Source organism: Sus scrofa, chromosome 4, assembly GCF_000003025.6.
Source record: "Sus scrofa isolate TJ Tabasco breed Duroc chromosome 4, Sscrofa11.1, whole genome shotgun sequence".
NCBI lineage: Eukaryota > Metazoa > Chordata > Mammalia > Artiodactyla > Suidae > Sus > Sus scrofa.
In genome coordinates, this window is record NC_010446.5 from 46793315 (window position 1) to 46816140 (window position 22826).

Below are 22826 nucleotides of genomic sequence, written 5' to 3' on the forward strand. Positions count from 1 at the left end.
TGTACCTTTAGAAGATGCTGATTATTCATTGAAACAGTGATATATTTTGGTATGTTTTCAGATGTTGCATCTTCATCAGATTTGGTTAATCCAAAACTAATTGAAGGATGGCATTGAGAGGTGATTAATCTCTTTTCAAACAGGTTGACTATAGATGTGTGAGTTTTTTTAGGTTATTATCTATAGTGAAAAGCAGCAAATATTTAGATTTATTTATTAGATGCTACCAAAATCCTTTAATGTAGAGTTAATTAAATTAGAATATGTGTATTATAGCTAAAGAAGTGTCATAGAGAAAGGATGAACCTCATGTTAAACTTGCGTCTTGGTGGGGTTATCTCTGGTCAAGAATCCTTTCATCTTTGTAAGTTCACGTAATCGATTTATAAATTCAACGTAGTGATTAGCCTCCTGAGTATTAGTTTATGCTAATAAACTGAGGTAACAGATTCATAAATCAAAATGTCCATTTATTCATTTATAGTAGGGATGCACCTTTGTGGTGACCAGAATATTTATGTACAGACTTCAGTATGGTCCCTTTAAAGATATCAAGTTCCCTGAAAAATGAAATAGGTAATTTTGCCCTTGCTTGGTGGGTATGAAATAAGAGCAAAGGCAGTTAGATGGTTTTGAAAGATACTGTACTGAGTCTATACACTATCATGGTGACTGGGATGCTAATGGCTGCCCAGTCCCTGGACATGAGAGAGTACTGGATATACACCAACAAAGGCTTGCGGAGCAATACTCCTTTTTCAGTATCTCTGATCAGTCATGTGCCAAAAATATTTTGTCATTTTCTCCTTTTTTTTAGCAAGTTTTCCAAAAATACAGCTTAATGTTTAAAATCATTGAATGTTAGAACCGAAAGGGAACCTAAAGAGCATTCAGTTCAATTTTTATTTTCTGAGGAGGAAACCGAGGCATGGGGCAATTGAATCCTTTGCCCAGCACCACATATATTGGAGCTTACTCAGTCCAGTGTTGACTTGCATATTACTTCTTTAAGCTAGAAGTCAATTATTTCATTCATGTTTTAGGTTGGTAGCTTTCAGATTCCACTCTTGAGAGATACCCTAAGTTGTTTGCTTACATTTAGGTAATTCCCTGTGTTTATTATAAACATACTTACAGATTCTTTAGTTGGACTATTTCCTAGGATTATGCTGAATTTTCTTATTTTCATTGCCAATGGCAGTTTTTAAAAACTTCCTCAGATTTTGTGGATACATCTTACTTAAGGCTTATAGCTTGATTTACTTGCTGGTTGAAATTTCTCCCCTGCCCCATCTGTATATACTCAATTTGAGTTTTTATCCAACCCCAAACAGTTATTCCTGTATTTACTTCTTAAAAAGACTTTATTCCATAATTATAATTTGCTTAAAAGGCAGTTAGACTGAAAAGGGCTTCTCTGTCATATTTATCTCTTGATATTATCTTCTCTAGGGCATAGAAGATATTTAATTCAAAAATACACATTTTAATGTTTTTAAAATAGGTATACTTTTATTTATTTTTTTATCTTTTTAGGGCCGCACCTGTGGCATATGGAGGTTTCCAGGCTAGGGGTCTAATTAGAGCCATAGCCGATGACCTATGCCACAGCAACACCAGATCTGAGCCACATCTGTGACCTACACCACAGCTCACAGCAAGGCCAGATCCTTTACCCACTGAGCGAGGCCAGGGATCGAACCCGCAACCTCATGGTTCCTAGTCAGATTTGTTTCCGCTGCGCCACGACGGGTACTCCCAAAATAGGTATATTTTTTAAATTGACTTGTATTTATGTTGTTCAGTCCCACCACCCAAAGCAGTTTTAAGATTAATATTGTAATCGGTGGCTTCTTAAAATCAAATGATTACATAGGGATTTGTATACTAAAACTAAGCAGTGACCAGATACTGACTTCTAAGGCACCTTTATAAATTTAGAGAGACAAGAGGAAAAACAGAATAGAACAGTATCTTTGTAGTCTATAACTTAAAACTTTTCTTTAAAAATGCCAGGGTATGCATATATGTATTCGCATGTTTTTTTCCTTTTTAGACAATATGTGCACTCATTTGCGGGCGTCCAATTGTAAAGCCAGAATATTTTACTGAATTTCTTAAAGCAGTTCAGTCTAAGAAACACCCTCCAGAAATTGAAAGGTATGTTGTATTTTAAATATAGTAAGTATGACATATGAAATATGATAACACTGGTTTTATTTAGGTTAATCCCTTCTTTAATAACTTTCAGGATGTAATGTTACAGTTCAGCGTTACTCATGAAATTTTTTTGTTCGTGTGTAAAGAAAGGTCCCCAATAATTCTTTTTTTCTTTTTTTTAATTATAGTGATTTAGTGTTGTGTCAGTTTCTGCTATACAAAACAGTAACCCAGTTGTAGACACACACACACACACACACACACACACACACACACACACACACATTCTTTTATTCATACTGTCTTCCATCATGTTCTGTCTCAAGAGAGTGGACATAGTTCTGTTCCTGTGTCTCAAGAGAGTGTACATGGGTCCTGTACAGTAGGACCTCAATGCTTATCCCAACAATTCTTTGTTGGTTGTTTTCTTAGTGAAACAAATGTTACATATGTGCCAGTATTTAAAAAAAAATATTGGGAGTTCCCATTGTGGCACAGTGGAAACAAATCCACATAGGAACCATGAGGTTGCAGGTTTGATCCCTGGCCTCACTCAGTGGGTTAAGGAACTGGCATTGCTGTGAGCTGTGGTGTAGTTCACAGATGTGGCTCAGATCCCGAGTTGCTGTGGCTGTGGTGTAGGCTGGCAGCCGTATCTCCAATTTGACCCCTAGCCTGGGAACCTCCACATGCCACTAGTGTGGCCCTAAAAGGCAAAAATTAAAATAAATAAATAAATAATAAAAATAAAAGAAAATATTGAGGGACAGTAATGACAGAGGTAGAGCACATATGCTAGCACTGGGTATCATGTTTGCAGTACCCCTGGAAGGGTTGCAGCAACTCTGTTTTGAAGCCACAGAGTCCTGGGCCAGAATGTTTACAACACTGTAGCCTTGTGAATTGAGCTTATTTCTTCTGAATGTCAGTTACTTCCTTTGAAAGATGAGACTAATAACCTGTCCTGCCAAGTGTTTAAGTATTTAGTAGTGTTAGTATATGTATTAGTCTTAACGGTAATGGTTACACAGAGTCCGAGCATGTTTTTTGACATAATAGGTGCTTGTTAAAGAAATGTAGTTTCTTTCTTTCTTTTTTTTTTAGAGCCACACTCACAGCATATGGAAGTTCCCAGGCTAGGGGTCGAATTGGAGCTGTAGCTGCTAGCCTATGCCACAGCCACACGGAATCCGAGCCATGACTGTGATCTACACAATAGCTCAGGGACCAGATCCTTAACCCACTGAGAGAGGCCAGGGCTCAAACCCGCATCCTCATGGATACTAGTCTGGTTCATTAACCACTGAGCCACAACAGGAACTCTTAAGAAATGTAGTTTCTTTCCATAGATCATAGTGTTATATCTAAAAAGTTATTTTCATACCCAAGTTCATCTAGATTCTCCTATGTTATCATGTAGGAGTTTTATATGCATTTTGCATTTAAGTCTATGATCCATTTTGAGTTAATTTTTGTGAAGAGCAAAATATCTGAGTCTAGATTCATTTTTTTTTTTGCATGTGAATGTCCAGTTCCATCACCATTTATAGAAAACAGTGTCTAAGCTCCATTGTACTGCCTTAGCTGAATTGTAAAAGATCATTGACTGTATTTATGTGAGTCCGTTTCTGGGCTCTCTGTTCTCTTCCATCGATGTATTTGTTTTTTTTGCTTGTACCACACTCTCTTGATTACTATCTCTTTATTTAAGTCTTGAATTCAGGTAGTGTTAGTGCTTCAACTTTGTTTTTCTCCCTCAATATTGTGTTGGCTCTTCTGGATCTTTTGCCTTTTCATATAAACTCTAGAATCAGGAGTTCCTTTCATGGCTCAGCGGTTAACAAACCTGACTAGTGTCCAGGAGGATGTAGGTTTGATCCCCGGCCTCACTCAGTGGATTAAGGATCCAGTGTTGCTGTAAGCTGTGGTATAGGTTGCATATGTGGCTCAGATCTGGCATGGCTCTAGCTGTGGCGTCAGCCAGCAGCCGCAGCTCTGATTTGACCACTAACCTGGGAACCTCCATATGTTGCTGGTGTGGCCCTAAAAAGACAAAATAAAATAAAATAAACTTTAGAATCAGTTTGTTAATATCCACAAAAGTACTGGCAGGGAATTCTGGGGATTGCATTTAATCTGTACATTAAATTGGGAAGAACTGACACCTTAGCAATATTGAGCCTTTGTATCATGAGCATTAGTAATTTTTACTAAAAAGTAGAGCGATTAAAAGGCTTGTCAGGAAGTTCACTGTCAGCTCAGCAGGTAAGGATCCACCTTTGTCACTGCTGTGGCTTGGGCCACTACTTTGACACACATTCATTCCCTGGCCTGGGAACTTTTGCATGCCATGCTTGTGGCCAGAAAAAAAAAAAGCCTGGTCAATTTTGAATAGTTGTAACAAAAGATCTCATTATATAGAAAGTTGAAACTATGAAATGATGAGAGGATTAAGAATTATCTGTTGATTTTATTTCTCTATTCTTTTCCCTAGTTTCCGTGGATGATTAAGTTGTGTTTGTAACGTTACGTTAAAGCCAAAAGACTTTTTTTTTTTTTCTTTTTAGGGCCGCACCCATGGCATATGGAGGTTCCCAGGCTAGGGGTCTAATCGGAGCTACAGCCAGCTGCCAGCCTATGCCACAGCCATAGCAATGCCAGGTCCGAGCCACATCTGCAACCTACACCACACCTCACGGCAACACCAGATCCTTAAGCCACTGAGCAGGGCCAGGGATTGAACCCACAACCTCATGGTTCCTAGTTGGTTTTGTTTCCACTGTGCCACGACAGGAACTCCCTAAAAGACTATTTTTAAGTCTCACTTTGGAAATTTTATTTAAACTGACAAAATGTAGATTTAAAAATTTCCATGTTGGATGGAAATCCTATAAAATTGGATTTGATGATTGTTGTACAACTATAAATGTGGTAAATTCATTGAGTAATTAAAAAAATGAAATAAAAAATAAGAAAATTTCCAGAGCTTCTGCAAAGAGATATATAATAAAACACTTGCGGTAGCCATAGCATTGGAATATCAACGTTAGTAATACATGTTGGTTCCTAAACAAACACAACATGCTAATAAAATTTGATCTTTAATGGATGATGTTTCTCTCAACCTTGTGTAATTTATATGCCTTGTTTGATTCATATTTGTTTAATTATATGTCATTATGATTGTCTCCCCTTGCAGTATGTATTTTTAGAAAATAAAGACCATTCTAATTCTGTGTGGTACCTGTCACCATATTTCTAGAAAAGGCATTTAGATGTTTTCAGTCCTTTTGTCCCAGATAAACCTCTTAATTTTTAAAAAATATAATGGGGAGTTCCCATTTGGCTCAGCAGGTTAAGGACCCGATGTCTGTGTGAAGATACCAGTTCAATCCCTCACTAATTGGGGTTTGGAAATGGTGCTTCCACAGCTTGGCATAGGTTACAGATGCAGCTTGGATCTGGCATGGCTGTGGCTGTACATGGGCTCCATCTACAGCTTCAATTCAACGCCTGGCCTGGGAACATCCACATGCTGCATGTGCATCTCAAAAAAGAAAAAAAAAATATTATGATATTATGGAAAGTAAGCTTTTCTAGTGCCTAGATTACCATTCCATTAACAAATTTAATGATATACATGCAGTTTAGTATATAATTAGAATGTACTTTATTTTTTATAGGTTTTACCCACCTGTTGATGAACCAGCTATCGTAAGTAAAAATATTGATCTGTCGGGACGGCAGGAAAGAAGGCAAATCTTCAAAGGGAAAACATTTGTCTTTCTAAACGCCAAGCAGGTGATGTTAATAAGCTAAACTTTCCTAAAGAAAATATTATAAACTAGGATAAATTATTACTGTTATCAATAGGTGTTAATGCATTTCCTTTTGAGATTTTGTGTAGAAGTATGACATGGAATAAAAAAACTGCCCAAGGAAGTTCCCATTGCGGCTCAGTGGTAATGAACCCGACTAGTATCCATGAAAAAAAGACCTACCCAGGCACCTGAACCTACCTGGTGTTTAGGTATTCATGTATATGACTATGGTATTTTTTTTTTGCCTTTTTTTTTTTTTTTTTTTTTTTTTTAAGGGCCACACCTGCGGCATATGGAAATTCCCAGGCCAGGAGGCAAATCAGAGCTATAGCTGCCAGCCTACATCACAGCCACAGCAACACTGGATCCAAGCTGAGTCTGCGACCTACACCACAGCTCTGGGTAATGCTGGATCCTTAGTGCACTGAGCAAAGCCAGGGATTGAACCGCAGTCCTCATGGATACTAGTCGGGTTCCTTACCACTAAGCCACAACAGGAGCTCCAACTATAGTATTTCTTATTATCTAATAAATGGCTTATTAATTAATTTTATGTAAATACATACAGGATGAGACCAAAAATTATCATTTAAGTTCTAGTTTGTTTGGTTAGTAAACAGCTGTTGAATTGTGTGCTGAAATGAGAGTTCTAGGAGTTTATGTGGTAAGTGGAAAAATCATTCAAGAAAGCCCAGAGTACTGTGTGATGAGGAACTAGAGATGATTCCAGGGCTGCAGTAGTACCTGGTGAACTAGGGATTTTCTCCAAGTGGAAGCTCAGATTGTCCTCTCAAGAAGTAAAACCAATTCTACTTTTATTTTACTTCCCAAATCAAATTCTTAAAGAATATATTTAAGAAGCCAGTTGTGGCTATTTCATTACTATTTTTCTTTTTTTTTTTTTTTCCATTTTTTAGCATAAGAAATTAAGTGCAGCAGTTGTATTTGGAGGAGGAGATGCTAGGTTGATAACAGAAGAAAATGAAGAAGAAGATAGTTTCTTTTCAGCTCCTGGAACTTGTGTTGTTGATATAGGAATAACAGATTCACAGACCTTAATTCCTGACTCTCAGAAAAAATGGCTTCATTCAATTATGGATATACTCCAAAGGTACAGTATTATTAATTTTAAAAAAAAGGCAGGTAGGTGATTTTATATGTAATTTTTGTTGCATTCCACATAACAATGTAGAAGTATATACAAGAATTAGTGTAAAGATTTTATTGTGTATAGTATTTGAAAATTAGTTGTGACTCAGTATGTTAGAAGCAGAATATGTTTACCCATGACAGTTTTATCTCAGTATTTATTTTCTGCCTCTTTTTTGTTACTTTAATAGAAGTTGCAGAATTTACCTCTCTTAATAAAGTATTTTTCTCTAGAGTATGTAGCAACTGAGTTAAAACTCAAATGCAGATTTTTTTCTAAAATAATCTAGAGTGAAAATGTATTTTTTCCTTAATGATTATTACCCATCGAAAGTGTGTGTATTTTATCCTTCATATGTATAGGGTATTATGGTAAAGCAGGAAAAAATTATCAAATATCCTAGAATAGGTTTTATCGGGGGCTGTAGGGGGTGCAGTTTGAAAACGCTAAATCAAGGATTTTTTTTCCTGGACTCTATTTTCAGTAGTCTTAGCTTAAAATTTTTTTTTTTTTTTTTTTTACCTTTTAGGGCTGTACTTGCAGCATATTGAAGTTCCCATGCTGGGGGTAGAATTAGAGCTGCAACTGCCAGCCTACACCATAACCACAGCAACACAGGATCCAAACCACATCTGTGACCTGTGCTGCAGCTCACAGCAATGCCAGATCCTTAACCCATTGAGCAAGGCCAGGAATCAAACCCACATCCTCATGGATTCTAGACGGGTTCTTAATCTGCTGAGCCACAATGGGGCAATTCCCCTTAGCATTTTTGATGCATAAGTTATTGTAAAAAATCAGCCTTGGCAGTCTGTTAACTAAATTTCTATTCGCCTAGTAAAAAATTAGTTAGGGCTTAGGGTATTTCTTTGACTAAAATATCCATATAAATAAACTCTGTCCCAGGAGTCCTCCTGACTATGAAGATTGCTTTTTTCCTTCTTTTATGGTTTTGTTGAAGTAAAAATTAAAATTTCAGTCATCTGTCCCATAAATATTTTGCTTAATGGAGAGGGATTAACTGCTCTGAAAAAGAAAATACCTGTGTAACAAAAATATCACCTTACTATGACAACCAAAATTTATTGTGATTCTATTATGTTTTAGGCACTGGGAACATAATGGTAAACAAGGCAGCCATGGTCTCTGCCACCATTGGAGCTCACTGGCTAGAGGGAAAGACAGATAGAGACAAGTAAACAGATAATTACAAATGTGTATAAGGAAGCAGAATAACAGGGCAGAGGGGAAGAATTTATTTTAAATAGAGAAGACCACTAAAAGCAATATTTTACCTATGATCAGTCTTTAAAAGAGCCATCCACAGCAATAGCAATAATAGCTTATATTAATCCTGTATGGCACATCCTGTATTAAGAGTTTTACGTATATTTAGACATTTAATCCTCATACTGTATTTATTTTTTACTGTTATGGTCCCCATTGTGCAGATAGGGCTGGATTTGAGGGTTGAGTGTAATATGAGGAATGAACAGAGCAGCTAGGATATGAACCTAAGCTTCTAGTTCCAGAGACAATGCTCTATACCATTACATTTTGCTTGTATATACCATATACAGAGACCCTTGAGGTAAGAAAGTAGCTAGAATGCAAGATTGCTCAGGGCTGTTGTGTTTTTGGTTTTGGTTTTGTTTTTGTTTTTGTTTTTATTTTCCATCTTTGGCCACCCTGTGGCATATAGAGATCCTAGGCCAGGGATCAGACCTAAGCTGCAGCTGCAGCAGCACCATATCCCTAACCCACTGTGTGCCAGGGATCAAATCTGCATCCCAGCACTCCGAAGAAGCCACTGATCCCATTATACCACAGCAGGAACTCCAGAGATTGTTGTCTTGATCATGAGGTGACGTTTTGCTCTATTATCTTTGGCCCCTGTTGCAATTTGATTTTGAAGAGAGGACAGTTCTATAGTTTGAGAAAGACTATCACTTAAAATAATACCTGTCCTTTTAGTCCAAGCCACTGATAGCCATTGAAGGTATAGTTATATCAAACCAGTAAAAGCAGCTGTTGACTATTTCAAACAGTCCAGCACTGGGATTGGTTATTGCCATGGGTATATTGATTAGATGTTAGAAGTGGGTATAGGATATCAGTGATTAAAATTAAATTTATCTGAAGAAAGAAGTCTAGGGAAACAAGAAAAAAAAAAATGAAGTTCCTTTTGTGGCACAGCAAGTTAGAGACCTGATGTTGCTACAAGATTCATCATAGGTGGCAGATGCAGCTTGTATCTGTTGTCGCCATGGCTGTGGCATAGGCCTTCAGCTGCAGATCTGGTTCAATCCCTAGCCCAGGAACTTCCTTATGCCAGGGCCATTAAAAAAAAGTCTAGGGGAACAGTATAATCCTAATATTTGTCCTTCCTGAGATGTTTTCTTAGTATCTTAGCCCAAATTTGAGAGCTCTTCCTGTTACTAATTTATTTTCTCTTTATCCTCTCCTTTACCTTCTCCTCTTCTCACCTGTTCCACAGCTCTGCACAAAATTGGAAGAATCATAATCTTTGGATCATGATAGACTATCATCATTGAACCATAAATAATACACATTCATTTTGTTCCCTAATTAATTAGTTATTTAAAATAAATTTTTAGTATTATGAACTACTGCTGAGGTCATTTTTGTATGTTTTCTGTTGGTGCTTTCTTCCAGATATATTACTATTAGGTTAGTAGAACCCTAGTAGAATGCTCTAACAGCATCGAATTGTTTTCCACTTTATACTCCCATCCTCAGTATATAAAAGATCAAGTTAGATGCATGTCATTTCCAATACTTGGTATTTTCATCATTTTTGCTAGTTGAATAGGTATGTAATCATATCTTGTGATTTTTTTTTTTTTCTTTGCTTTTTAGGGCCACACCTGCAGCATACGGAAGTTCCCAGGCTAGGGGTCAAATTGGAGCTTCAGCTGCCAGCCTGCACCACAGCCACATCAATCTGAGATCTGACCCACATCTGCGACTTAAACCACAGCTTATGGCAATGCTGAATCCTTAACCCACTGAGTGAGGCCAGGGATCGAACCCGCATCCTCATGGACACCTGTCAGGTTTGTAACCCATTGAGCCACAATGGGAACTCCCATATCTTCTGAGTTTGATTTGTATATCCTTGATCATTAGTGATGGTTAACATTTCTTCAAACATTTCTTAGACATTTGATTTTCCTTCTTTGTGAAATACGTGTTCATGTCTCTTGCTGTTTTCTCTGGAGATAAATTTTTTTTCGTATAAAGATTTCCCCACTTTTATGTGTTCTCATGCATGTGTCATGTGTGAATATTTAGTTCTATATAATTTTATAGAAAAAAATTTATATCGTCTTTTAATAATGAAATTTTAGAAATGGAGAACAAATTAATTGTTGCCAAAGTTCAGTGACAGAGAGTGGGAGGTGGAGAGGAGTGCATGGTTATAAAAGAATATGAGGGATTATAGGTTCATGTGTAGGTTCATGTATTCATCACCACAGTTAAGACACAGAACACAGAATCCCTCATATTCAGAGTTCCTGTTGTGGCACAGAAGTGAATCTGACTAGTATCCATGAGGAGGCAGGTTCAATCCCTGGCCTCGCCCAGTGAGTCAGGGATTCAGCATTGTCATGAGCTGTGGTATAGCTCGAAGATGCGGCTCAGAGCTGGTGTTGCTGTGGCCCTGATTCATCCCCTAGCCTGAGAACTTCCGTATGCTGTGGGTGCGTCCCTAAAAAACAAAAAAATAAAAAAATAGAAAAGAATCCCTTATAATTCTTTTATAACCACACACTCCTCTCCACCTCCCACTCTCTGTCATTGAACTTTGACAACCACTAATTTGTTCTCCATTTCTAAAATTTTATTATTAAAAGATGATATAAAAGTGAAATCATATGGCATGTAACCTTTTAGAATTATTTTTTGCAATCAGCGTAATCTCTTGGAGATTCGTCTAGATTTTATGTATCTTTTTTATTGCTAAGTATTTTCACGGTATGGGTATTTTTTTCTTTAATTATATTTCCTGGTTTATTGCTGCTGATACATAGAAATTTAGCTGACAGATAATCTTATATCCCACCACCTTGCTATACTTGTCTTTTATTTCTAATAATTTATCTAGAGTTTTTCTGAATAAACCGTATCTTGTGTAAATGCTATTTCTCTCCTTTTTAATCTATGCCTCTGATATTGCTCTCTTCTCTTTCTCTCTTGGCTTTGTACCAATTGAGACATTGAAAGCAGTTGGATAGAAGTGGCAGTAGTAGACACATTTATCTCACTGTTGACTTTAAAAGGAATACTTCCAGCGTTTCCTCATTTAAGATGTGTATGTCTGTACAACATTATTATTAAATATGTATTTTTTTATATAGCCAATCTTTATAACTGATTTTCATGATATATTGTTTAAATTTCAAAAGTGTTAGTAGATAATAAAATAATTTTGAATTGCCTGAATTATAGGTAGGTATATGTGATCACTTTTTAAAATCTTTGTGTGTGTTATTATAATTGCAGAGTTCAACTCTAAGTTAAAATAATACATACAAAACAACAAACACCAAGCATTTGAAAAATACTTAAACTACTACACACACTTAAAATGTGTATACATATGGATACATTATGGATATGTATGATACATATTATGTATATATTATGTGAATCTTACAGTTTGTTGAGTCATCCACCCATTGAAGGATGTCTACATTTTTCCAGCTTTTGTTCCAAAAAAGCTGCTATGAGCAGGTTTCTGTCTGAACATAGGTTTTCATTTCTCTAGAATAAACGCCTAAGAATTTCTGAATTGTATGGTAATTGCATATTTGTATGCTCTTTTTTTATTTGTAGTTCTTTATACTTGATATTTATCCCTTTTTCACCTTTATGTATTACTGAATCTGTTACTATTTGTAAATTATATTTTTACTGTGTTGTGGAAGGAAAGCCCTTGAATTTAATATACTAAAAATTAACAATCTATCAGTGCTTTTTGTATTTTGTTGAAGAAATCTTTTTCTCCTCATAGGTCAAAAAGATATTCACCTATATTTTTGCTAGTATTTTGAGATTTTGTTTTTGAAATTTGTTTTTAATCTATATGGAATTGATTCTCTTTTGTACCAAAGGACCTTGCATGCATGGTAATGTTTCTGGCTTTCTTTTGTTCCATTGAGCAAGATGTCTATTCTTGTAACAATACCATGTTTACCACATTGTTTTAATTACTCTAACTTAAAGTTCTCATAACTGGTAGGACAAATCTTTTCTTTCTGCTCTTCAAAAGCATCCTGGCTGTTCCTGACTTTTCACCTTTCCATATACGTTTTAGAATCACCATTTTAAAAACCTTGCAAAATACAAATGTTAAACATTTGAAAAATACCTTTTAAGCTACTACAACTGCTTAAAATATCTTTATAATAAGTATTAAAGGAGTTTTATAGCTCTAGAAATTTGAAGTGTAGTTTCTACTACTGCCACTTCTGTTATTAAGTTGTATTAAATTATCTTTGTTTTATAAAATCAGTCATTCACATTCACATAACAAAAGATAGGTTTACCTAAGATTCCTTTACTAAAGAAGATTAATACATGTAAATTTGGTAAAATGGATTGATTTACTAAACTTAAAATTGTTATATATAGATAGATAGATGTAGCTTACATGTATAGTTCTTTGTTATATATATATATATATATATAGCTTATATATAGTTCTTTGTACTTTTCTCCCTCCTCCTTCTTCCCTCTTTCTCTCTTTTAAGTTTTATCTTAGGATTTTAGTAATCATAGGTTTGCTTTAAAAATATTTTATTGGTTCATCTGATTCTTACTCTTTTCATTCTGAAAATTACAGAATTTGAGAACTGGAAGGGTCTGTATCCTTTACTCTAGATCTTTATTTAATTATTCATTTTTAGGGCTGCACCCACAGCATATGAAAGTTCCCAGGTTAAGGGTTGAATTGGAGCTGCAGCTGCCGGCCAACGCCACAGCCACAGCAGCAGGGCATCTAAGCCATGTCTGCAACCTACATACACCATATGTAGGTTGGCATGGCAATGCCAGATCGTTAACTCACTGAGCAAGGCCAGGGATCAAACCCACATCCTCATGGATACTAGTCGAGTTCTTAACCTGCTGAGCCACAATGGGAACCCTTAGACCTTTATTTTACAGGTAGAATAACTGAAAGATTAAAAGGTGGTGAGCTTGCCCCATGTAACGTTACTCCAGTGAATAAGCTAGTATTCTCTGTTTTGTGGTTCTCTCTGTCCCATAAAATTGTGATATCACTCTGGGAAAAAAAAGACTTTGCTTTACATCATCTTAATAAAAGTTGTTAGTTTTAATATGTTATCATACTTGTTATTTTATTCTAACAGGAGGGGTCTTAGACTTATTCCTGAAGCGGAAATTGGCTTGGCAGTTATTTTCATTACTACAGAGAATTATTGTGATCCTCGCGGCCAGCCAAGTACAGGTAATTAAAACATTATTGATTCTTTAGCAACTTTATTATATTAATTGATGATAGGCTGTATGTACATTATACTTGTGGGGATGACAGTTTTCACCATCTTTTAAAACACATGTTTATCTATTCATTTATTCATTCGATAAATACTTGTGGTTGTCAAGTACTAGGCACTGTTGTAAGTACTGAAGATGTAGTAGTGAATAAGGTAAACAAAATACCTGTTATTATGAGCCTTTTATTCTAAAAGTCCGGATTTAGACAGCAAACAAACATATCTAATAAGTTCTGTTAAGGCCAAGCACAAAGAGAAAGCTAAAAGAAGGTGATGTGATAGTGACTGGGAGTAGGCTATTTTGAATTGGTGGTGTAACTTAGGATGTAATATTAATGTCATATGTTCTGAATATTGAGAAAAGGCAGCTGTGGAGGGATCTTAGTAGCAGAATTCCAGAGTAGAATTCCTGGGTAGAAGGAACAGATCACAGTGGTGTCTATGTGGAGAACAAATTCCAGGGGTCCAAAATGGAAATGAAGGTATGAGTGGAGCTATTGTGAAGGTTCAGGTGAGAGTGAGCCTGGTGTCTTGGACCAGGGTGGAAGTAGTGAAGATGCAGAAAAAGAGATTCAGGCCAAAATTTAAAACTAGAACCCAGTAGATCTTGCCTATGGAGGATTTCAGAAACAGGTCCTAGTTTCTGGCATGATTAATTGGTTAGATGTGGTACCATTTACTGAGATGAAGAATACAGGAGTTCCTGTCGTGGCACAGTGATTAACGAATCCGACTAGGAACCATGGGGTTGAGGGTTCAATCCCTGGCCTTGCTCAGTGGGTTAAGGATCCAGCATTGCTGTGAGCTGTGGTATGGGTTGCAGACGCAGCTCGGATCCTGCGTTGCTGTGGCTCTGGCGTAGGCTGGTGGCTACAGCTCCGATTCGACCCCTGGCTTGGGAACCTCCATATGCCGCTGGAGCGGCCCTAGAAAAGACCAATATAAATAAATAAATAAATAAATAAGAATGCATAGTGTGATTATCTCAGGTGATAAAAAAGAGTTCCCTTGTGGCTCAGTGGGTTAAGATATGGAGTTGTCACTGCAGTGGCTTCAGTCACTGCTTTAGCACAGGTTCGATGCCCGGCCTGGGAACTTCCACATGCCATGGACCTGGCCAAAAAAAAGTTAATTTAAAAAAAATTTCAGGGGAGTTCCCATTGTGGCTCAGTGGTTAATGAATCCAACTAGGAACCATCAGGTTGTGGGTTTGATCCCTGGCCTCGCTCAGTGGGTTAAGGATCCAGCGTTGCTGTGAGCTGTGGTGTGGGTTGCAGACACAGCTCGGATCTGGTGTTGCTGTGGCTCTGGCATAGCCCAGTGGCAACAGCTCCCATTGGACCCCTAGCTTGGGAACCTCCATATTCTGCAGAAGCGGCCCTAGAAAAGGCAAAAGGACAAAAAAAAATTCAGTATTGACTATCACAGAAGCCAGTTTATTCAGAGCAATATCCCCCCCCCTTTTTTTTAAACAGTCCCCTTACTTTTATTGGTATTAGGCTGATACTGCTATCAAGAAAATGGTTCATTTATTCCTTCTTCTTTACCTTAAGATATTTTTACATTTATTCTCCCTAGTAACTTTTCTTTGCCCGGTTATCAGATCGTCCATTCAGTATTTCTGTATACACTTACTTGCCTCCAGGTTTCTTTTCTTTTTTTTTTCTGCTTTTTATGGTCACGCTTGTGGCATATGGAGGTTCCCAGGCTAAGGGTCAAATCAGAGCTACAGCTGCCAGCCTACTCCACAGCCACAGCAATGAAGGATCTGAGCCTCATCCGCAACTTACACCACAGCTCACGGCAATGCCAGATCCTTAACCCACTGAGCAAGGCCAGGGATTGAATCTGAAACCTCATGGTTCTTAGTTGGATTCGTTTCTGCTGCACCACAATGGGAACTTCGCCTCCATGGTTCTTTTTATAGTTATTTGTCAGCAGTTATTGGAGTTTGGCTAAAAGAAAATTTAGGACAGCACTACCTCATTATTCACTCCTGGGGGCATCATTTACATTATAGCACACTGAATGGCACCTGTAGAGTTGGGCTGTGTACCTCCTGAGTAGCTACACTCTGCATTCCTGGTTTAGACAGGAATGTGCTGAGGTAGTTTTTAGGAGGAGTGAGCCGTTAGAGCCTAGTGACCAGAACTTGATTAGGTGTGTAAGTCATTGGTAATGATAAATGCTAATAACAGCTGCTGTCTCTTGAGTTTACAGACTGAAAAAAGTGCTTTAGGGAGTTCCCGTCGTGGCGCAGTGGTTAACGAATCCGACTAGGAACCATGAGGTTGCGGGTTCGGTCCCTGCCCTTGCTCAGTGGGTTAACAATCCGGCGTTGCTGTGAGCTGTGGTGTAGGTTGCAGACGCGGCTCGGATCCCGAGTTGCTGTGGCTCTGGCGTAGGCCAGTGGCTACAGCTCCGATTCAACCCCTAGCCTGGGAACCTCCATATGCCGCGGGAGTGGCCCAAGAAATAGCAACAACAACAAAAGACAAAAAAAAAAAAAAAAAAAAAGTGCTTTGCATATGTCATTATAATTTAATCTGCAATCCTTTTAAGTTAATTGACATCATTTGCATTTTATAGATGAAGAACTGATGTACAGAAATTAGCCAGAGATCACATAGCAAATAGTTTGATTCAAACTGACTTTTTTTTTTTTTTTTTTTTGGTTTTTAATTTTGGTCAGTTTTGATTAATATGTATCTCGGGGTGTTCCTCCTTGGGTTTATTTTATATGGTACTCGTTGTACTTCCTGGATTTGAGCGAGTGGTTCCTTTCCCATGTTAGGGAAGTTTTTGGCTATTATCTCTTCAAATATTTTTCAAATTGACTCTTTAAATCAAAGCTATTATGATATTATTACACTGTAGTGCAGATGGCATATATTTTGATGTATAAATTTTAAGAGATGATGGTTTGGGGTTACTGGAGGCAGATGTAAAAGGATTGTTAGACAAGCTAGTATTTGAATTTTATGGTTTGGGAAAGAATGTGTGTTCACCTGATATTTCTGCCCTTTCTCATACATTAGATTTATTTCTGTCTGTACATAGGTAACCTTCAAAAGCAATTTTAAGTGCTTGTGAAGTTTCCATTATGTCCCAATAACTTGTTAGGATTGTGATATATGATGGGTGTCCTTTTGTGGTTCAGCATTAATGAACCTGGCTATTATCCATGAAGACACGGGTTCAATCCCTGGCCCTGCTCAGTGGGTTAAAGATCCAGTGCTGCCATGAGTTGCAGTGTAGGTTGCAGATGTGGTGGCTGTGTCATAGGCTGGCAGCTGCAGCTCTTATTTTCCCCTCGCCTGGGAACTTCCATGTGCTGTGAGTGTGGCCCAATTTAAAAAAAAAAGAATTGTGATATGGTCAATATTTCCTCTCAATACATGACTAGCTTTCTCAGAATTTATCCTTAGAGTCCAAAGATAAAGGAATTCCCATCGTGGCTCAGTGGAAATGAATCTGACTAGCATCCATGAGGACGCAGTTTCGATCCTTGGCCTTGCTCAGTGGGTTAAGGATCCAGCGTTGCCGTGAGCAGTGGTGCAGGTCACAGACTTGGCTTGGATCTGGCGTTGCTGTGGCTGTGGCATAGGCTGGCAGCTACAGCTCTGACTCGATCCCCTAGCCTGGGAACCTCCATATGCCACTAGTGTGGCCCTAAAAAGAAAAAAAAAGGTAGAGACCAACTCTTTAGCCTCTCTTAGAAAACTACTTTTAGGTGGAAACCAAAAGAGAGCCATGTTTTTGGGGAAGCTCTTCATTAGAAATCTGAACAACCTTTAAAAATAGCATATACTGTAGGTGCTACTCTGTTGACAGTGGATTTCTGTTCTTTTTTTTAGAAAAAACAAAACCCTATCTCTAATTTCAGACTTTAACGACACAACCAAAAATAGGTAAAAATAGTCATTGGGTCTATGAAATAAGGATAATTATCATACTTTCCTTACATGTTGTTTTAAGGGCAAAGTGAATTTGATATATGGATATCATTTAGAGAAATGCTCAGAGTATAGTAACCATGCATGTAGCTCCTCTTGTCCCCATCCCTGATTCAGACAACTGTCCTTTGTTTCTCTTTTAGAAAACTAGTTTTCAAATATGTACTTCAGAAACATTTATTTTTTATTTTTATTTTATTTATTTATTTATTTGTCTTTTTGCCTTTTCTGGAGTCACTCCCCCAGCATATGGAGGTTCCCAGGGTAGGGGTCTAATTGAGCTGCAGCCGCCAGCCTACCCCAGAGCCACAGCAACGCAGGATCCAGGCCGCGTGTGCGACCCACACCACAGCTCACTGCAACGCAGGATCCTCAACCCACTGAATCGAGGCCAGGGATCGAACCCACAACCTCATGGTTCCTAGTCAGATTCTTTAACCACTGAGCCACGACGGGAACTCCAACATTTTTTTTTAAATGCAAATTCACATTCTCTGTATTTCAGGACATTCTGGATTTTTATAATTCTCATACAAACTCCAAGAAATCAGGGAAGGATTGAGCTGAAGAGGAGTCTTCCTTTATATAAAATGAAGAAGGCACTCAGACTACAAACCTCGGTCATTTTTTATTGTTATAAGACCTGGAATTCTCCCACTATAGCTTCTACTCAAGAGGTCTACTACCATCTCTTCTCATAGCCACTGCCCTATTTGAACCCTCTGTGTCTTTCTTTCCTGAGGGCTGTTTCAATTGCCCCCAGTAATGGTCCTGCCTCCATATTCACTTTACCATTAAAATCACTTTCCCTTTTCCTAAAAAGTTTTACTAGTTCTCATTCTCTATAGAATAAATCCATAAGCCCTTTGTCTAGACCTGCGAGCCTTCAGCAGTTTAGCTGCAGCCTATCTCTTTCCATCTTCATCTTTTTAAAAAATATACCTCGCTGTAGAATACGTGTGTCATATTATTTCTAGCTCCCATTCTCCTTGACCTTGCTCATCATGGTCCCTGTTCCTAAAATGCTAACTAACACTATTCTTCAAAATCTGATTCATTTTACTAATGCTTACCTCCTTCGTGAAGTTTCACTAAATTGTTCTCTCCCGTAACTCTTCTCCAAGTCAGATTAGTTAATCTGTTTTCTGTACTCCAGTAACTTTTTTTGCATTCCAGTTAAAGTTTCTTCCTACTTTAAAACATAACCAGTTGTTTCCATGCCCCTTTCAGCCACTAGATTGATAGTAAGCTCTTATTAATTTTGGAGTCTCTGACATCACCAGGCACGGTACTTGTTTGTAGTTAGTTTGAATATTTGCTTATTGAACTAAGTTATTGGTTCATAAGATAATCTTTGCTAAGTTGGAGCAATAAAATTTTACCATCCACTATTAGAATTATATTTATGGCCTTAGAGATAATCTGTTCTTTCTTTCTATTAGAAGGTAATGAGATCTCAAGGCTGAGAAAAGTTGGAGTCCCATAAATACTTCATAGCCAATACAATCTTAAAATTTGGGTTTTGTGACTACTAGACCAGCACCTTTTCTATTGTATCATTTTATATAGAAACAGGGTCATAAGGAATTGATTAAAAATCTACATTATAATTAGTAGTATTACTTCTTGCACATATTCATAGGTAGGTCTGTGTGGGTTCCAAGTCATAGACATCTGACTTATAATTTTAGGACATAGCTAGTTTGGGGGGAACCTAGTGAATGCGTGTCTCCTTTCCTCCCTTTTTTTCCTCCTCCTCATTTCCTTCCATATCCATTCATCTTTCAGCAAGCATTTATTGAACATTTGCCTATAATTATTCTAAACAATTGGAATTAAGAGGTGACTAGAATAGAGCAAATCCTTACTCTCATGGTATTTTAGCAAGGAGAACATTGTAAATCAAGTTTTCATTAACAAACACTAGTTATTCTAGGTTATTAGATTCAATTTATAAATGTTTGTTTTAGTGATTATATAAGTGTTTATCATTATTATATTTTGCAAACTGTGCAAGCTGAAATTAATTCTAAGGATATGTGTTTAGAAGGAAATGCCAGTGAGCTTTTTAAAGGTGGTCATGTAAGAGTGGCAGAAGTAATTTAAATAGCTGAATTTGAAATCAGTAATGAACATTTATTAAATACATCCTATGTCATGAGGATCTAACAAAGCGAATATTTAGCTTTGATATTTAGCAAGTGTCCACTTAAAATTTTTTTTCCATTATTTACATTCACTATATGTCAAACATGGCTCAGATATTGGAGACAGAGAAGTGAGCGAGATTCAGTCCCTTTTCTAAAGGAGAAAATAAGTAAACAAATACAGTTTATGGTGATGATACCGATAGCAGCCAACACTTGCATAGTGCTTGCTATGTTACAAGCAGTCTTCTAAGTGCTATCCATATATAAATTCATTTTGCCCATAAAACATGTAAGAAAGTATAATTATCCTCATTTTATAAGATGAGGAATTTAAGGCATAGAGATCTCAATAATACAGGGCACACAGCTAGTGTTTACATGTTAATAATGTGTTAACAGTTCATAGAGTGATGTAAAGGGTGATAGTGACATGGGAGCCAGAATGAGGGGCATCTAATTCAGTGTGGGAGGTTTAAGAAGAGTATTCCAGGGAGTTCCCACTGTGGCACAGCGGGTTAAGAATCCAACTGCAGTGGCTTGGGTCACTGCAGAAGTGTGACTTCAAGAATCTGGTGTTGCCGCAGCCTGTGGCTCAGGTCACAGCTGCAGCTCAGATTCAGTCCCTGGCCCCGGAAACTATATGCCACAGGTACAACTATTAAAAAAAAAGAAAAAGAAAGAGGGGGAGGGAGGAAGGAAGGAAGGAATTGCTATTCTGGTAAGTAAAATGATGAAGTAATCATTATGGTTTTATGGAATAGCCAAAATATTTATGTCTAAAACTGTTTATCTCTTCAAATCATATAGTCCTTCTAAAAATTAAGTTCACATTGATTTTGATTTTTGTGTAGAATAGATATACTTTCTGTGGGGAAGAAATTTTAATTTTCTTGTCTCCTGACTAAATCATAATTTGAATTAGAATTTAAGTTGATTTTATTTTTCTTTAGGTTGATGGTACTTTAACACAAAAGTATTTGATGTAGCTTCAAAATGATTTGGTTCAGATAAGCCCATCACAGATGCCAAGAGTCTGCTTATGAACTATTTTGTTAAGTATTTGACTGGAGACAACTGTGTGCAAATTACTTAGTTAATTCCCTCAATGTGGCAATAGTCTTAATTTTAAGTAGTTCTTTCTTTTGCTTGTGTCTAGCAGTTGTGATTCTTTTACTTCTGTGGTTTATAGGATTGAAGTCAACTCCAGGTCCAAGCCTTTCTCAAGGCTTATCAGCCAATGAAAACTTAATACGAGGTGCCCCAGTGAATACTGCAACATATGTAGCTGACACAGAATCAGAGCAAGCAGATACGTGGTAAAGCTTCATTGTTAAACTATTGTTACTATTCTGTCAATAGATTAATAGTGTATTCAAGAAGTAAAGCCAGTGCCTTTATCAGGGCATCTCATGGGAGATAGAGTGGGAGAGTGGGGGGCATCAAGGAAAATAATATTTTGGGACAGGGATCAGTAAACTTTCTACCAAGGACTAGAGAATAAATATTTTGGCTTTGTGGGCCATTGATCTCTGTCATGCTACTCAACTCTGCCACTGTAGCATGAAAATAACCATATAGACAACATATTAATGAATGAACATAGTTGTGCTCCAGTAAAACTTAATTTACAAAAACAAGCAGCAGAACAGATTTGGCCTGCAAGCTTTAGTTTGCCAACTCCTAAAAATAAGCGTTTCTTAATTCCTTATAAATGTACATGGAAGACTACAAAGAATTAGTATACTATTTTATGTGTGACTGATAAAATACATTTGAAGTAAATTTGTACTGTGTGATATAGCCTGTATCTGAAGATTTCTTACAGTTTTGGAGATACTTTATATGTGTACATTAGTGCTATTTCTAGATAAAAATTGCTGTAAACTTGATTGTTTACCTTGCATTCTTTTCTTTTGCTTAGTATGGATTTGAGTGAAAGGCCAAAAGAAGTCAAAATCTTCGAAATGGACCAAAATCTCAGAATACCATCACAAGAAATATCCGCTATGAAGGAATACCATAAAATAAGCTCTCATCGCAGTAATATAGTATCAGATACTCTCGTTAAGATGAAAATCCCAAACTATCAGCTTTCACCAACTAAATTCCCAGGTGTAAATAAAAATAGCGATCAGCCTTCTCAGCACCAGCAAACCAACTCCATCAAAAACTACTTTCACCCATCTCCTAAAAAAAGGTATGATTTCAATAATACCACTCTGTGTCTCAAAAAATGTTAATACTTGTTATATGATTGTAGTGTGTTACTAAGTCTGTATTCTGCTTAAGCAAGCTGTTGTGGAAAGCTAGGGTCCTTTGAACTTATTCCCTCTCAGAAATGTCAAATCTCCTTCACTAAGGTCATTAGATAAATTTTCCCTGATCTTTTTTCTTACGTCCTTTGCTTATCTGTTGTTCCATTTGCTCCATTTCTCTTGAAAGAAAGCTTCCCACACCTGCTTTTTGACCTGTTTCCTTGATCACCTCTCTCACTTCCTCTAAGACCATGCTTCATCAATTAGTCTCTCAGTTTATAGCACCTTTAATATCTTCCTCTAGGTCCTTTTCTTCTATATTCAAAGACTCTATCTCAGTTTTGGTTTTTAAAACTTTCCCTTGATTTCTTCCTCTAGATACTGCCCTTTGTCTTTTATAATCACTGTTAAAACTTCTCCTAAAAGAAGAAGGAGATTATTTTTATTGCGCCTGTTTCTGTATGAAATATTTCCTAACGTACGCATGATATTTCATCTTAACTTGACATCCTTGATAGTAATCAGTGACAGTTGCCAGCTCTTGTGGCCTTTTGGTGATGTTAAGCTCTTGAATCTTTGTCCTTCATTATGGTCTCTTGATTTTTGTGGTAATGTCTTATCCTGGTTTTTCCTTTTTCTCCTTTGCCCCCCCACCCCCGCCCCCAAGGACTTTTCTTTCTCCTCTGTATACTGTACTTCAAAGTTTCATGACTTCACTATAGATGATCCGTATAGTTTGATGGTCCTAACTTATCCTTTAAGCAGCATATCTACTTCTCCACAGAAATT

General features: G+C 37.2%; 1 protein-coding gene across 3 annotated transcripts in view; it reads left to right on the forward strand.

Annotated features, from left to right (window-relative positions):
- The window catches only part of NBN (nibrin), a 66668-nt gene that overhangs the window by 5651 nt on the left and 38191 nt on the right, over window positions 1–22826 (forward strand). For all 3 annotated transcript variants that reach the window (XM_021089137.1, XM_021089136.1, XM_021089138.1), the window contains 6 exons: window positions 2057–2160; window positions 5844–5961; window positions 6899–7092; window positions 13530–13627; window positions 20972–21098; window positions 21704–21979. In XM_021089137.1, coding sequence (XP_020944796.1) covers window positions 2057–2160; window positions 5844–5961; window positions 6899–7092; window positions 13530–13627; window positions 20972–21098; window positions 21704–21979 — 917 coding nt within the window. The remainder of the gene's footprint in view (window positions 1–2056; window positions 2161–5843; window positions 5962–6898; window positions 7093–13529; window positions 13628–20971; window positions 21099–21703; window positions 21980–22826) is intronic.